The sequence below is a fragment of the Austrofundulus limnaeus genome, unplaced genomic scaffold, assembly GCF_001266775.1.
Source record: "Austrofundulus limnaeus strain Quisiro unplaced genomic scaffold, Austrofundulus_limnaeus-1.0 Scaffold1, whole genome shotgun sequence".
Taxonomy (NCBI): Eukaryota; Metazoa; Chordata; class Actinopteri; order Cyprinodontiformes; family Rivulidae; genus Austrofundulus; species Austrofundulus limnaeus.
Window position 1 is genome coordinate 642,393 of NW_013952403.1, and position 17,618 is coordinate 660,010.

Sequence of the window (17,618 nt, forward strand, 5' to 3'; positions counted from 1 at the left end):
ACCCCACCTTGATGTTTCGGGACCCCACTTTGGGTCCTGATCCTAACTTTGGGAAACACTGCTTTAGAATAAGTAGATCAGTTGCAGTAGTTTAAAGTGAAATGATGCGGCTTTAATGTGATCCATGTTGCCGCTCCTGAGAGTGCAAGGTTGGCCCCGTAGCTCGTGTTCGTGACCCACAAAACCAGGTTATTATAAACTAAATACGCTCAGATCCACATATGTGTTTAGTGGCGTTTATTTGATGAAACACAGYGAAGAAAAATGGATATGATRGAYTGACCAGTGGATAAAACAGACAAAAACATAAAACAAAGTAGCGTGACGCGGCGGTGTGGTGCGGTCAACAAAAATTGCGGCACCCAACCTTCCTCTCAACAYCTATGCCACCCAGGTGAGCGCACACTTATTCTTGCACACGTATAGCTCACGTGAACCCTGCCCCACCACACCCACACACACATATAAGCACTTCCTGCACCTCATTCACACACACCGTGGCCCATGTCTCCTATGAGCTCTTCCTTCATTTAACTTTAGACAGCTGGAATAAATGTATGCTGAAATRACCTGAATCCTATACCATCAAACAMCCTTAAATAGTGACAAATTTATTTAATATTTTATGCTTTTTCCATATTTAAGATATTAATCATTACAGCTTGATTAGACAGAACGATTCATTAGATTTCACAACTCTTTCATTGAGCTGTAGATATCTTTCATTAGATTTTCCTTGCAGCTCAAGGTTTTAATTTTGTCAAATCAAAACATAATTATAGGAACTCATAAATGTTTACAGAAATGGTAAAACGATAAGTATACCCTTTTTTAATTTTCATGTTTTAATTTTCCAGATGCAAACTTTAAACAATAGTTTATCATAAATATGAACAAATCAAAATACTGTATTTTTTTATAGCAAAAACAAGATTTTTTTGAAAAGGTTTACTTATATTTGGAACAGTACTGTACTGAGATAAATGTAATTATATACATAATCAAATCTGAAAGAAAAAGACTATTATCAGAAATCTTGTGAATATAATCCCATTGAATGAAATAAGGTCAGTCTGGACATTTTTATTATCTATCTAGCACATCCTAGAAACAAAAAAATGTTTGAAGTTCAATAATAACTTGCACTGAAGAGATGCTTCTGTAAAAAAAAAAAAAACTTCAGTCAAAAGATTTCTTTCTTTTTTATTTTGCTTTAATCCTTGCATCAAATTTCCAAATTTTCTTTCCTTTTTCCCCTGAAGATTTGTGGAAACTGTACAAACAAAAAAATTCACATCATCTGATCATTATTTGAAGGTGATTCATTTGAGATTGAACAAAAAAAAGTCTCATTATTTCAGATTCTCCGTCTCTGCAGCTTCACTGCAGATGTTTAGACACAGTTCTGGAGGCAAGTTTTTCTTATCATTAGACCTTCATGATAAATTATTCACCAAATACATTATTTACTGCCTCATAGCTGAGAGGGCTTATCAAAAGAAGAACTCTGCACCTTTTGTGTGTTTTTTTTTCAAAATTTATTCGATTTTTTTGTGCTTTAAAAGAACAAAGAACCGCAAACATTTTTCTCTCCTACTCTGACATGTCTTTATGTTTCCATCCTTGACAATTATGTCTCTAATTTTGATTTGATTCTCTTGCAAAACAAAAAGTACACAACAATGATCGCCTTGTAATTACATCTGAGATGATATTTACACTGAACTCAGAGGCAGCTGCGCAGGCAGACTCAGCACAGGTTGATACAGCACACTTTGAGGAAAAAAAAAATAAATTTTAATAGCAGAATCGATAAATGATTCAGTTTSGAGTGCCTGAAAGTCTGGGACTACAGATGACTGACCTTTGTCCTGGCTGCTTTTAGTGAACCTGCCAGGACTAATCCAGAGTTTGAGGAGTCCTTATGATGCACATTCTTTACAGTAATTAGATAGAGCTGTCTTTTCTGGTCCGTTTGCAGTAAACAAAGTGCATTGCAAAATCAATAGAAAACAGAGACTTGGTACATTTTTATTGAAATAGCTGATTGGTTGAGCTCTGTTCCAGGTATTTGACTCATTCTCATTGTGTCTGTTTCAATGAAGGACAGCTGGATTTTCAGGAATTAGGACCTCTCAGCTGAAACGTGCAGCTCTCATTAGGATTAGGTTACGTTCGATTTTACAGTCAAATACAATCCAGATGCTTTTAGTCCAATGTACTGATTGATGAGTTTGATTTTTAGACAGAACAAAAGTTATTAAGTCAATCATTTTGAGAAACATGAGACCAATGATGGACCACGAGAAAATCTAACTAAATGATAGCTGATCGCATAAATGTGTCAGAAATAAATGTTGATAATCTATAATTAAATACATGCAAGACATTTTTAGGAGTATAAATAAAATTTTGCATTTTCTATCTCCTGAGGTCAAAAGGATGGTGATGTTTTTGCCCATGTTTGGGTGTTTGCTGCCACAGCTAATAACTAACAAAAAATGGCTATGGCTCAGTCAGTTTTACAGATATTGAGCTAAAATTTGATGTAGTAGCAGCCGAGAATCATTCATAACGTCTCGTGATATTGCACAGAACAGTAAAAACAAGAATTGTTCAGACTGGAAGCCTGAGTGACTGAAGATGAAGGGGTTTTTTTTTTTTTCAAATGTAAAGACTAACTCTGAGCCTGTCTGTGGCTTAGGAGACCTATGGTCACTCATCATGTGTTTTTCACAATGTTTTATAAAACCTGGTCACACCTTGGATGTGACACCCAAGGAACTAGCATTAAAACTGTTCTACATTCCTGAAGAGACTTGTTGATTCTCTGTTAAAAGTAAATGACCGTAGTCACCCATATAGTATAAAATATAAGCATGTATCAAAAATGCATCTAATCAACCACAAACATCCAACACACATATATTGATATATTAGTCTTATTAGTTAATTAGGTACAGAGGTTTAATGTGCTTTAATGTGGCAACACACCAATCACGTGAAAAGTTGTTTGTTTGTTTTTGTGGGAAACCTATTTTTCCTCAACAGCCACCTTTTATAGCAGAGAGCAGTTATTTTATAGTCCTTCATCTCTGCCAATCATYGTGTTTTCCCCATTTACATCTCAGATGGAGTGACCTTTGTTTGGGTGTTTTCTTGCTCAYAAAGACAACAACATCTGCAGGTTATTTCTGGTTGCAGGAGGTTTCCTCTGGAGCTGAAAAAACAGCAGCAGTCTGTAAACAAAAGGCCTTTCGTTTAGGATCAAATGAAAAATTTCCTTTCACTACTTTCAGCTTTCATGGTTCACCTGCTGCATCTGTGAAATAGATGCAGCCTTGACCTTTTCATGTACTGATAAACTGTAAAGTCAGAGTTGACCCCCCACCACACCCCCACCCCCCGAAGCTTAGATGAGCCAGACTGACTATTTTACAACCTGAGCCTGCATGGAGCTGAAGAAGAGCTTTAGTTTGGAGCAGCAAGCAGCATTTTCTTTGAAATCTTTGATTTGTTGTTTAAATATTTGTGACCCATCTTGGATTAAGTCTAAAAGTGGGATGTGGAGAAAAATGCAGATGTAGTGTTTTGATTAAAATGTTTGCAAAAATTACGTTTTGTCAAAATATGATGAATATAATAATATTATGACTTTAATCTCGTACTATTACGACTTTATTCTCATAATTTTATTACTTTAATCTCGTAATGTGGCTTTATTCTCATAATATTATGACTTTAATCTAATAATATTCTGACTTTATTTTATACGACTTTAATGTCGTAATATTATGACTTTATTCTCGTGATTTAAAAAATAAAATAAAAAATCTTGTGTGGCCCTAATACTCTGTCGTAATTTTTGTTGTATTATTTGAGAAAATTGTTTTGTCCTTCATCAAATTCAAAATGTCTCCCGTTGCCACGAACTTGGAGATTTATTTATATTGGTGAGCTTGCTGCTCAGGCCACATTATTTTATTCTCTTTGTGAGAAGAAACACAACTAATGCYACACAAACACAATTCAGCTTCATATTTTCAATCTCATTAGAGATGAGAACGACAGAACAGCCCAAAGGGACCAGGTTATAAAACAATCTTCGGTCATGCAGATTGCAGCTGAGACAAGATAAACACACTAAAAAGGGCAACTAAACAATATTTTCCCAGTTAAACTGGAAACTTCATCTGCTTTGACAGAAAAACATAATATGTGACCTTTAAAAAAGTTCAAACAAGAATGAAAGTTGAGAAAGTCTTCAAGACTGTGAGATACAGCCTTTAAAGTTTTAAACAGCTTCACCRTGGTTGCAGAGCAGGATTATTTCTCCCTATCTGCAAATCCTGTGATTGTAATTCTGAGTATGTTCCCATAAAACTCTGYTGTTTACAGTTGTGTGAAAATGAAGGTCTTTAGCTTTGTGTGCTCTGAGCTGATGAGCTTAGCATCACTTTATGTTTTAAAGGAAATAATTTTTACTTTTGTACCGATGAATGTTCAAATTTGAACAACTCGTTATGGGAGAGAAATTGTGGTGAAAGCAAAGACTCTTCACTAATCTCATTACCAGCCACTGAGATTAAAGATTATCACTGCTGTTAATCTTTAAATAATTCTTCTGATCCATTTGTGAGTTTTCTGAAAGGTCTTTGAATGTTCTTACATGTTTTGCAGACTGAGAACTACTTTTTAAACAAGAAAAAATAATTTATCTGTGAATGAATGAGATATTTTGAGCTTGAGTAACTCAAACTCACTAAAATGTCTTTAATTTGAAAACAAAAGGCCAAAAGTGACATTGACCCATTGGTATCATCATGACATAATTGTTATTTAATATTAAGCTATAAAACATATCTTTTTCGTGTTGTTGTGGTCACTTCCTGCCTATTTATGGCCTGATCCACACTGCCAGGAATTTTGAATTTGCATAGTAGCTGTTCAAATAATTTGATTGGTTGTCTTATTTTGATTGACACCTCTTAAATTTATTTGATAAGTGTTTTGAGTGCTTCAAGACAAGGAAGAGTGAATTTTTGTGTCCAGGAAATGTTATAAAATAAAAGGATTCCCTTCGTTCTGGACGCCATTTCGGATAGCTTTTGGTCAGAAAAAGAGACAAACTATGCATCAAAAGTAAGTGAAAAACATTTTTTCTTTGTTGTTAGTGGTTTTATAATCTGTGTAGATTGTAATGCTTTGAACACAGTTAGGATTTATTCCTTGTCTGTTGTGTTTTGGCTGTTTTGCTTCATGTCCCCCAGCTGTGATTCATATTGCTGATTTTTAATATCTTGTTTTGTAATTTAATCATGCTGTGAGTTTTATGTTTAATTTGAGCCCTAAGTGAAGTCTCTGTGTTTAAGTATTTAGAAAGTACAGTATTTGGAAATATTTGTCCAGTTTGGACATTTGCTGGAGACCTGTCCAAGAATGATGATGATGATGATGATGATGATTATATTATGTCTCAAATATTAATTTTTGATGCTATTGTTACTAAATTTGAACTGGTAATAGTTGAGAATCTGTCTTTTAACTTTAATAACTAAATAGTAATTACAGTTACAAAAAATATGACTGCTGATTTACTCCAAGCGTTTCAAGAGCAGTACTTAATTTAATTTGGGTATGCTTTTTAAAGAACTTTAGGCCCGACAGCCCACACAGGTGAACAGGTTAAAAAAATTACTTTTGAAACTTTTTTTTAAAAGGAGGGGTGATGTGCAAAGCCTAAAAGACTGCAGTTGCTTTTACTCAWAAATAAATATGCTTCTTTTAATAGTGTGCGCATTCGTGCATTTTTATTTTGTCACAATAATTAATGTTTACACAACCTTGTTTGTGGCCACCTGCTGATCACGAGTCTATTACTGTTTTTAGCTCTGCTTTAAGTTTTAGCCATCTAATGGAGCAAAACAAAATGTTTTTTCCTACAAAGTAAAATACTGATCCTTTCCTGCAGCTGAAAATATTAATTTATGAACTGAACTGGCTAAAGAAGAACCAGAATTGTACTTATTTTAAATATTGTAAATGTTTATAATTATTCAGTAGTTTTAAATACATTGTTTTATATTTATTTTTCAACATTTTATTGCACTCACTGTTKATCTTAACTTTTCATTYAAACAAACTATTAAAGGTCCATCTAGGAGGGACAAGTGTTGTGAATTAGCTATAAACACGGTGATGTAGGCATCAGATTGTTTTTACCTATGTTTCTTGTCGAGTGCTGTCCCAATTCGAGGGTTCCTCCTGATACGATTGAGGAATGTGGCCCACAAAAAAAAAATTCTGACATGGCAGCCATTTTGTCCCCAGAGAATGGTGTCAGCAGCAGATGTAGAAAACATGATTTATATGCCATTTTTTGGATGGTTACCTGACTAAGCTTCCTGTTAAAAAGGAAACATATTTGTTACTAAGTGTTTTGACTCAAGACAAGGATTTTTGTGGCTAGGAAATGTCATAAAAGAAAGGATTCCCTTCATTCTGGACGCCATGTTGGATCTCTTTTGGTCAGAAAAAGAGGACAAACTATGCATCAATGTTTCTGTCCCTATCAAATAAACAATAAAATTAAATAAATTAAATAAAAAAACAGTTAGATATTATTATAAGTACCCCAAACACTGAGCAGAAGAGGTCCACATATTGAACATTAAAGAAAAATAAAATGAACTGTAACCTTTCACAACATTCCAAGCTTTAAACCAGAAAAGAAATCTTTGTGACAGCGTGTAATAGCTTGCAGTCCAGGTGGATGGTTGATAAATGGCCTCAGGTAAAAACATTTTACGAGATTCAGCTTTACATTTAATACCTACAGGGTATATCATGAACAGTGACATAAAAAAAAAAAAACAGGGAGGAAAAGAAATCAATTCGTAAAGCATTTTTTTTTAAGCCTGCACCCTGGCTGAGGTGTGTGTAGTGGAAGCTAAGTGGCCGGGGCAGACTATTACTCAACAGAAATAGGACAGTAAATAAAAAGGCAGTGTAGTACCTGCTGAATGTTCTCCCCAGAGTATCGCAGAGCATCATCTCTCACAGTTTGGGGGTTTGTTTGCAAGAGGAGCGGCGCTGTGACGCAAAGCTTCATGTTGTGATAAAGACTGATGGGGGGTTTATTTTTGAAGCAAGTGGTCGGAGCGATAACCCTTCAACGCTGGGGTTCAGTACGACTCCTTCACACCCGTCTACAGCCTAATCTTTCACTTTGTGTTACTGCACATCGTGCTCGTGGAACATCTTTGTAGCTGTGTTCACATCTTCAGCCACCTGATACCTGCTTTGTTTCTATCAGCTCCATCCTCACAGAACCASTCTCTCCTCTGTGGGCCTTTTGTTTCCAAGGTAACAAGACTTGGAGGATGACTTGTCGAATTTAGGACCGTTTTTTTTTTTCAGTTCCTTAGCTTGACAAAAACATTTGATGAGACATTAAGAGAGTTTTGGCTGTCAAACAAAAGCTGACAGGAAAAAAATATATTAAAAAGTCTTCATTGTTTTTGTTTCTTTATGACCATCATTTAAATATAACTAAAGCTGCGTTTCCATTGACCATAAAAATGTGCAAATTATAATTTTGAAAATAAATTTGCTTAATGGAAACACATCAATTTCGAAAAAACTTCCTTTTTTTTTTGAAAAAAAGGTTTTGCGCTAGGATAAGGTGGGTTTTTTAGCCGTATCAAAATTGGTGTTTTTGGCAAAACTGCAATGGAAACATTTTTTTCGCATCATGGGAGTCAGGTGATCAACAACCGGACRTTTCTACTGGCGAAAAATACGTCAAAGAAGAAGACAACAGGAAGTAGAAGTAGTAATAAAATCACAGAAGTAGTAAAAGAAAATAGTAAACTCACCAACTACAATTTCCCAAAAATGCAGCATTTGTAGCCATACCATACCATACCATACCAACTTTATTTATAAAGCACTTTAAAACAACCACAGCTGATACAAAGTGCTGTACATTAAAACAACAACATAATAAAAAGTGATTAAAAACGGTTTAAAAACAAAAACATACAATTTAAAAACTAGATCCCGCTGGTGTTGAAAGCCAAGTAAAATAGATGGGTTTTAAGACGAGCTTTAAAAGTGGACAGTGAAGGGGCCTCTCTGACCTGCAAAGRCARGTCATTCCATHATTTAGGDYCGMTGACAGAGAAAGCCCTGTCCCCTCTGAGCTTCCTTTTTGTTCTCGGTACCTCCAAGAGCAGCTGATCTGCTGACCTGAGAGACCGATAAGGTACGTAGGGATGAAGAAGCTCAGAGAGGTAAGCCGGGGCAAGATTATGCAGTGATTTAAAAACAAACATAAGAATTTTAAAATGAATCCTAAAATATACAGGCAGCCAGTGAAGTGAGGCCAGGACAGGGGTCACATGTTCCCTCTTCTGAGTTCCTGTCAAAAGTCGTGCAGCAGCATTCTGAACCAGCCACTCTCAAGTATAAGAGGCTTGTTGCTCAAAAGCCTCAATAAGACGCAGACGTCTCCTCTGATGAGCCCTAGTGTTGTAGCAATATGCATGTTTACATTCATTGGCGCCATGTTTGTAATGACTTATCATGAGAAAAATTGTATTCATGTGATTTTAATAGCATTCCTTACTTAATGGAAACACCGCAATTGCGAAACTGTGTTTTTCGACATTAACAGAATATCGACAAATTTTTGTGCACATTTGCAATGGAAACGCGGCTTGAGACAGGCTTATCAAATTCRCTGCATTTGTTTGGTTATTATGAGCAGAAGGCCCTCTCCAGATGTACCATTTGGTTTTTGACACATTGAAAATTCCTTCCTTTTGCCAGTAACAAGTTCACAGAAAACAAATTCAGCAAAGCACTGATTAGTGGGCTCTATTGAATAAGTTCCCATCCTAAAAATGATATCCATTTAGCCATTAAACACATTTTGTTGTGTGCTTGGAGTCATTATAGGAGTGCAGAAAGAGGACAGGACTGTGACGCTGCTCGGCCATGCAGTGCTTTAAACTCCTCATGATGAGCTGAATCCAGGTGCGCTCACAGTAACTTTAGCGCACGCTGGTCGATCATTTTTCTTTCAAAYGAACAAATTATGACTTCCACTTCAAGCGGAAAAATAGTTTCCCCCTGGATGCTGCAGTTTTTAATCATAGCATTCAGGCACAGTTAGAGAAAGAATAAGATGAACACTACAGAAGGCACCTTAAGTTTTCAAACCACAGAGACATAAAAGCAGTTTTCTGGTTGTTGCAGTAACTCTGTAGACCGCTGTAACCTTTCAGTTACATTTGTAAGCACATAAATCAAAAGACAGGTGATACATGGCACCACTTTGGCAGAAGAGACGAGAGGTCATGAGCATTGGTTTCTTCTTGCAGCGTCTGATCAAACCAGCTCAGCAGYAAGAAGGTACTCCAACAGTGAAGAATTAGACATTAGGGCGATAGGTCTGGCTTTCAGGGACTTAAACTTAATAACCTCTTAGCTGCAGGAGTTCAGGCTTCTAAAGCACTTCAAGGGTTTGTCACCTCGGCCTAAACCAAAGGAGAGGGAGCAGAGCCAGAAGCATTTTTTAACTTACTGTGTTTAATGACCTTTGGATTAGGAGGAGCTTCAGAGATTTTCTAGAMTGAAATGTAAAATTTACTGAAAAATAATAAAAAATAACATTGGACAATACAGTTAAAACAAAGGTGTATAGTTGTGTTAGCACATACTGTGATAACATCCCTTATGATTGATGAGAATAATTGTTTACAGCTTATGTACTAGTTTAGATAAAAAGCAAACGGGAAATATTGACTGAAAGTCAAAAAAAAAAAAAAAAAAAAAAAAAAAAACAGCCTAAGCAGTCGTTATCATTCTTCCTGGCATTCTTCTAGATGATGTGATCTTTAAGAAAAGGACTTTGCTTTGATGCTCTTAATGAGCAGAAAAGAAAAGTAACCTTTTGAATTGTCACATGTCGAGTCACATTTCAGGAGAAATTGGATTCATTTTGCTTTCAGGAAAAATTTGCATATTACAACTTACCACATGGCTTTGGAGAGCTAAGGGAGTTTGTAGTGGTCCGGTTATAATAGTCTCTAAAAGAAAATAAACTGTTACAACGTCTTTCTGCAAAAATCAGTAAAGTTTAACCAGTTGTAGGAAAAACTGCGTTGTTCAAAATGGTATGTCTGAATAAAACAGGAATCCAGTGGATTCTTTTTAAAACTTTATTCTCAATCTTCTGACTCCAATCAGGTTCATACAGCAACTCCAGCACAGGTCTCAGCACGAGACCTTGGGCTGAACCAAAACAAAACACAGGAGYCCTGCTCTCAGCAGAGACTCTGGAAAACACAACTTCTTTTCACTATAATAATGAATTGACCTTATAATGTACATCTCTTCCTGGTTACACCCCTGGAGGTGTTACCTTTTACGTCAGAAGTAGAGYGAAACTCATTGTTTTAGGCTAAAAGAAAGAACACACGATAAGACACACACCAACTCTTATTCTGTTTAAACTTAAAGGCTGAAATGATCAGAAAGTATAAAATACAAAACTGCATCTAACATTCAATTAATCAGTTACAAAATTTCCTTCACTGTTATCCTCATAGATTTTGTACTTCCAAGTCAAGCTGAGCCTCCCTACTCCCCACTTTTCTCTTTATTTAATTAACATAAGAATAAAGGTAACAATTACCAACATTTATTTAGAAAAGGGAAAATAAGTAGAACTAATTTGTTTAGAGTTTCATTTATTCAAATGGACTTGTTTTGGTGATTTATTTTATTTTATTTTTTACAAACAAGAAACAAGTATTTTGCTAATTTTTAAGTTTATTTATGTTCTCTTTAACAGCCCCCAGACATATCAGAATTAAAAGAATTTGAAAGTTTCTGTTCATACAAAATGATTTCAGAGAACTTTTCAGAATGAATATTCCTCGTGAAATATCAYGAGCTGCATTTTAGGAATTGTGCTCTTACCAGCAGTTTTTGACTTTACAGCAAACTTGGAATTTTATTGCTTGAACCACAGTGTAACAAGGATCTAATAAACACATGAAAAACTTTTTGATGTACGTTTGATTGGATTAATCCCTTCAGCTTTCTTTCCGTCTTTGAACGTCCTCTTTGGTGCCGTAAAGAGAGCTAAAACTTTTACTGATGCAACATTGCTGGAATTTCTTTAAAACCTAAACATTTCTTTTGCAAGTTATATAAGTGGTTACACTAAAAAAAAATCATCATACCACCCTACACAAAAATACCACCACCCCTTGAGCATCTTTCAGTTTGTCACCAGTGGAATACAGACCTGAAAAAGACACCTGTCCTGTCTGGTTTATAATAAGTACATCCCAGAGTTGACGATGACATTAAATCTGACAAGAGTGAACCATGAGGACAACCTGCATGAAAAACTCAACTCAAGAAAGCAGGGAGGAATTTGCACAACAGATGCAACCTGCATTTGAAAGATTTTTTACAGGATCCCAACAAATCATCTACATGTTCCAAAGAAGTGATGGTTAGAAGTGAACCTTCCAAAACTCATGTCCTCATGAATAATGCCTATGAGTTTTAAAAATACCACCTCTTGAAGKGAAGTTTAATGAAATCATCAAATACAAAGAACAATATGAGGAGGGAAGGCTAGGCTGATGCAACATATAGCATCATAAAAGATGTCCAGCTGCAAGTGTGCTGTTTATTTGGAGGGAAAAAGGAGGGGAAACAGGACTTACAATGAGACTATAAGTAGCAGAGAAGGAGAATTCACCCTGGCTTCAAACAGAAAGGAAAAAATAAAAATAACAGACGCAAAAATATCGCAACTCCACAAGAAGTGCCTGCAAAAACTTCAAACGCTTTTTTCTCCAAGCATGACATCATAGCACACCTCAACYGAACAACATCCTCAGACAGAAACCAGTTCTCCAGAAAGATAAAAGACCCGAAGACAAGCTGAGCAGTGTAATACGTGCAGCAAGGAGAGCACAGACCTTTCTATAGGGGAAACTAAACAACCTCTTCACAAACCCACGACACAACACGGGAGAGACACATTTTCAGGTCAGGCCTCGGCTGTCCGTCTACATTTACAGGAAAAGAGGCAATCCTTAGAAAACTGCAATGTACACATTTGGTGACAGAGAAAACAGCGACGAGCATCACCTTCCAGGCACATAAAATGAGTGTGTATGGAGGAGCAATTGGTTCAAAACGAAGGTTTGCAGGTCTGACAGTCCTCCCTGTGCAAGGTTTTCTCCAGGTGCTCCGGGTTTTAGTATTTCATTTTCTGAACATTGTACCGAAAATAAAACTTTCTTGAAAACCAGTTCAACAAAATTACACAACTTTCAAGTGCTCTGTGGAATAAAATTCAGCTGCGTATAGACAGCATATTGGKTTAAACTCTTGTACCGCCCACACAAACAGAGAAGGTTCTCGGTGAAAAGGTGTACACCCTGTGCAGAGATATCATTTTCCATGTTCTGGGTGACATTCACAGTGCTGCGTGGGGCAAGCAATTTCCTCTGTTTACCCTCATGTTTAAAAGGTGACATGCGTGGTACTGTCTCTCTATARATCACTGCCAAAAGAAGCTGATGTTTTTCATCTTTGCTGGTCTTCATACAACAGTTGGTCTTCAGGGTGCCGGATTCTTATATTTAATGCTTGGTACTCCTGATCTGACACATACGCTTCAGTTGACGCAGGCAATATTTTTGCACCTCGCTCTGCTTTGAGCGGTCAGGAAGGATTCTTTTACTCTCTTTAATGCAGGCTAATGTTTCACATCGGAAGAAGAATTGATCGGAAATTATTTTACYGAAGAAAACCCTGAATATTTCACTTTGTGTTCCTGTTTTAAAATGCATGATAGAYGCTCATGCTGGAAAGGGACAGCAGGTATTGATCGCAGGTTTTGCCGCTTTCTTAAAGCTTGCATCACCCTTTCAGGTAAAATAAAAGAAGGGGACAGCATGTTGATTACCCCTGAGGGAAACGAGCAAGGCCATACCTCACTGAGCCCATCAAAGCTAAACTCTTTGTTCTCCTGGTATATTTCTACACTAACATGGTTTAAATGTGTGTTTGRGTCATAATCGTTGCACATTCCTCAGACAAGGTCCGAGCAGCACCGTGGAAACAGAAACCGCTCRGAACAATGAATATTTCATGTTTTCATTTGGCGCCATCTTTCTACTGGGACCAGTTCATAAATCAGACCATTGATGGTTTTGTGTTTCTTTTGCTGCTGTGTGACGAGGCTTGGATTGGTGTTTGTGATGCTCTCTGTATTTAACTAATCACACCCTGGAGATGTTGTGTGCATAATAACGGTAAGTGTTTGAGTTTGGTCAGTAGAGTTATGGTTGCCGGTTGTTGAAGACATTGATCTTCCGTCGTCCTCAAAATAATGGACATTCTGAAGAATTCTGTGGTTTTCTGGAGGAGGAGGTGATGCGTTATGAACCACAAAATTACTGATCTCATTTTGCACTTGTCAGTCAGGGTTTGTGGATTTAGAAAAGCTTCTTATTTATTTCCTAATGTGCTGTGTTTTACCCTTCAGTCAAAATTAAACCATCACCAGTTTAGTWTGCAGGGGGAAACGATGCAACAGAAGGTTTTATTTTTGAGTCTTAAAGATCTTTAAAAACCTACCAACCCCCCTTTTCATCTTTGAATCTCTATTTGAAAAAATACACCAAGAAAAGTTTTTTCAATTTGTACAAATTGAATTTTTTGGGGGTTTTGTTTTTAAACAAAGCTGAATTTGATCATTTTGATGGTGATTTAGCATCATGTAGCTAATTCTGAGACTAAGTCTGTTTTAAGTCAAAAGACACTGAATACAACTAATACTAGTGTTTTTCTCAGTGACTTTGGTTCCATTTTCGTAGTAATTTTAATTAACGAGCCTCAGATATGCTTGTAGGTGGCTTCAGATAGACACGTTACATGAAAACACTACTGATGGTGTTTGTTTGCTGGAGGGCGAAACAAGAAATAAGCACATTTCCCAAAATGCTGAAGAGTTGGGATTAAAAGATGAGGAAAGCAATGCCAGTGAAAGGCCACAGCCAATATTTTAGACATTTGCATGCCCTCACATTCTGTTTGGTAAATCTACTTAAGCCGTCATGGGGAAGTATGAGGGACTTTAGTGAATTTCCCAAGCTACTGTGTCCTGAAGCTATCAGTGGCAGWAAAGAAGAGCATATTATTTTAGTATCTTTGCCCCGAAGTGGAAACAAAGTGTCACAAACTTTTACACTGCTGTAGGTTTTTCTTAAAGGAATATTTCAGATTATTAAGAGGAGTTTAGTGGAAAGGTCATTTCCAGAGGAGCTGACAGCCAGTCTGAACATGCGGATTTCTGCTATTTCAAAACATTTTTAATCATAAATGTTTCATAACAGCTACATAATCAACAGTGTGACACTACAGAAGACTTTTTCCTATTTCTTTTAAACAATTTTTAATCCAGTTTTAGCTCCTACTTTAGAGCTTTCTCAGTTCAGCAGAGACTGTAATGGCATGAAGTGATGTGATTGGTCCATAAGTGTTTGCTGATTGGTTGAGCAAGTTGAAGGCTCTTTCAGCATCCTCAACTTTTTAYAAACTGTATTTGCAGTATTTCGAACAACACTTTCAAGACGGAACGTTGCTTCAAGAAATGGATGGACAGTGATGTTGGCAGAAAAAACAAAGAGCGGTTTCGGGAYTGTTGGGCTTGAGCTCGGGTGCAGAAGCCAAAAACACACCAGACTGCCGTTCACTGCCGAGACCCTCCGGCTCTCCTGTTTCAGCTACTATCTGCTGCTTTTCTTTCATTTTTTTTAAACTCATGTTTTCGTCACATTTTCCGACTTTGCAATAATCATTAATCCAAAGACATCCATCAAACACACAGCTCCAACCACACCTCCGTTTTAGTTGTTGGAGTTGTCACATGCAGGGCCATGACTGCACTGATCACTGGCCAACCTAAACACAAGCCTAACCCCAGGCAAGGCAGAGACAAACACACAATCCCCCCAAAAGCCCTTGGAGTTGTTCGGTCCAAAAACAGCTTCTGTCTTCCCAAAGTCAGCTTGTTGAAAAAGTCATCCATAACAGGTAAGATAATAACTGTACACAGCCCTTCCATTGAAGTCCACTCAGGAAATATCTGAATTATTGCTTAAATAAATCATCTATTTAGTTTTTGCAGTTATGAGAATAATAAACAATGTAATAAATACAGAAAGGAATGAAAGCATAAAATCCAAGGATGGCATATAAACCACCCACCTGCTCCTCACCCTCCACCGCACGCACACACGCACGCACGCACGCACACACACACACACACACACACACACAAACAGAGTCTAACTCACTCTTTTTCATTAACAGGGGACCCGTACAATAAAGAGAAGTAGATTAAGACTGCAGACAAAAAGACAGTGGGCTCCAGCCGCCTCTCTGAATTCATTGTCATTAGCAGAGGAACGCTGAGGCCTTTTCAAACTCATTAGTTGATAAAACAACCTTCTGATTTCCCATTAAAAAAGCCCGTTCATCCCCCCCCTTCCTCTGTCACATCCCTGCCTTTCCACACCTTCAGCATCGCTCCCGAGACATGGGGGGAAAGGAACTGGCAGCTCTGATGCAACGGTTTCTAAAATCTGTTCACAGACTTATTTACATCTGCAACATTTGCAATTCTTTTTGTGGAATTTGATTTCCGSTTTTAGTTTAAGCTTTCTTTCCTCTTTTTTTATTTAATTTTTTTTGAGCGGGTGGGGGTTATTAGCGGACTGAAATAGAAAAGTAATTGTTAGCCAAGCTGTCGGTTTGATTGACTTTCTAATGCACCGAAAACAGATTGAGTTCTTTTTTTAACCTCCTAAGACACAAACTCTTGCATTGCGTGCATTTTTGTCCACACATGTTGCGGTCATGTCCTAGGAGGTTGAAGTAATCAAYTGAATGTTCAGATTAAACAGAAATAAAGCCATTACTGGTTTCCTGGCAGAATAATAATTTATTCAAATTTTGACAAAAAGAAATACATATTTGTGCTTTGTGCATTTTAAATAACAGCTTTGTTTATATACAATTTATTACACTGGTATACATATAATTTATTATTACACATACTTCAAATGATTTGTAGCTAATTTGATAATTATAAACATCAGAGACCCATTCCTTCCCCCAAAATCCATTTAACAAGAAGTTATAAAGGAAAACAAAACAAAAAAAAACATATTTTACATTTCAAAAACATTCATTTAAAGCTGTGTCAAAATTCAAGTCAGTATGTCCCATTCAGCCAGGTTCGTCTTCTGGAATAAAACCCACATCAGCAAGGTTTTGTCTTGTTTTGATCCAAGTGAATCACAACAAAGACACGAAGGTAATCACTAACCCCAGCATGAAGCCACTAGGCTTAATCTAGTTTTTTTTTCTTCTTAATCTCTCACCGTCTGAGATCCTGAAGACACACCTGAGCACAACGGGTTTGTCTTGTTAGTGGCTCTCTGAGAAGCAGCGATACCTTCTCGACACCTTTCCCTCTTTGTAATGTAGGTCAGACAGGCAGTTTTGGTTCGGACGTGACGTCGGCAGAAAGCGCTTTACAAATTTGCATGGATGTCCTCGTGTCGCAGCACTTTGTAGGTGACCCAGTAGAAGATGTTGAATATGAGAAAGCTCAGTGGAAAGACTGCTCTGGATATGGTGTCGATCCTTTTGGCCCGGTCCACGAAGCGCTTGTGGAGGATCTCTCCGTTGTACATGGTGATGGGAGGTGGTGGCGCGAACACGGTGGCACCTTCCACCGCGGCTCCGTCCTTGGTTTGGAGGCAGTGGCCGAGTCCGTAACCTCGGAAGTAAAAACCCCGACTCTCTCTCACGAGTTCCTCCTCCTGTGGAGTCAAGCAAAAAAATAAAAAAATAAAAAAACATTAAATAGAATAGAATAAAAAACAAATTCACTGAGAATTAAAATGAAACAGATTACAAAAAATGGGTTTGGGTGTGAGAGTGAACCATTTGCCAAAATAAAATAAAACAATACAAAAAAAATACAAAGGAGGGGTTCCCAAACGTTTCCATGCCATGGCCCCCCTAAACAGCATTAGTTTCTGGCCGGGGACCCCTGCTTTTAAACCCACCAACAATGCTACAAAAAATATCTGAACTTTTAGAATGTTTTTCTSCCTTTTATTCAGTAATTATTAACACACCAATTATATTATTTGGTAATATACACTTTGTAACAAACACTTTGTTGTATATTCCCACTGAAAAAGYAAATTTTCAACAAACTGTTGATGATAAGAACAGGACAAAATAAGTCAAAGTAACATTTCAAAACTCCTTATAAATTATTAAAACAAATGTGATATCAGGACAATGATTTAAAACATTTATTAGATTGACTTTTTTATTTTTGCYTTTTTTAAACTTCCCTCCAGCTTTCTGTCTGTGCAATATTTCTTGAAAAAAWTTATTTGACCACTAAGTGTTCAAAAAAAGGAGAAACAAATAAAACAGAGTCAGATTTCAGAAATTTAACTGAAAAATTAAAGCCATTAGCTACTATTATATAT

General features: G+C 36.9%; 1 protein-coding gene across 2 annotated transcripts in view; it reads right to left on the reverse strand.

The window, feature by feature from the left end:
* Window positions 1-16,025: 16,025 nt before the first annotated feature.
* The window catches only part of glra4a (glycine receptor, alpha 4a), a 48,191-nt gene continuing 46,598 nt past the window's right edge, over window positions 16,026-17,618 (reverse strand). For both annotated transcript variants that reach the window (XM_014003862.1, XM_014003853.1), the window contains one exon: window positions 16,026-16,931. In XM_014003862.1, coding sequence (XP_013859316.1) covers window positions 16,641-16,931 — 291 coding nt within the window. In that variant the 3' untranslated portion in view covers window positions 16,026-16,640. The remainder of the gene's footprint in view (window positions 16,932-17,618) is intronic.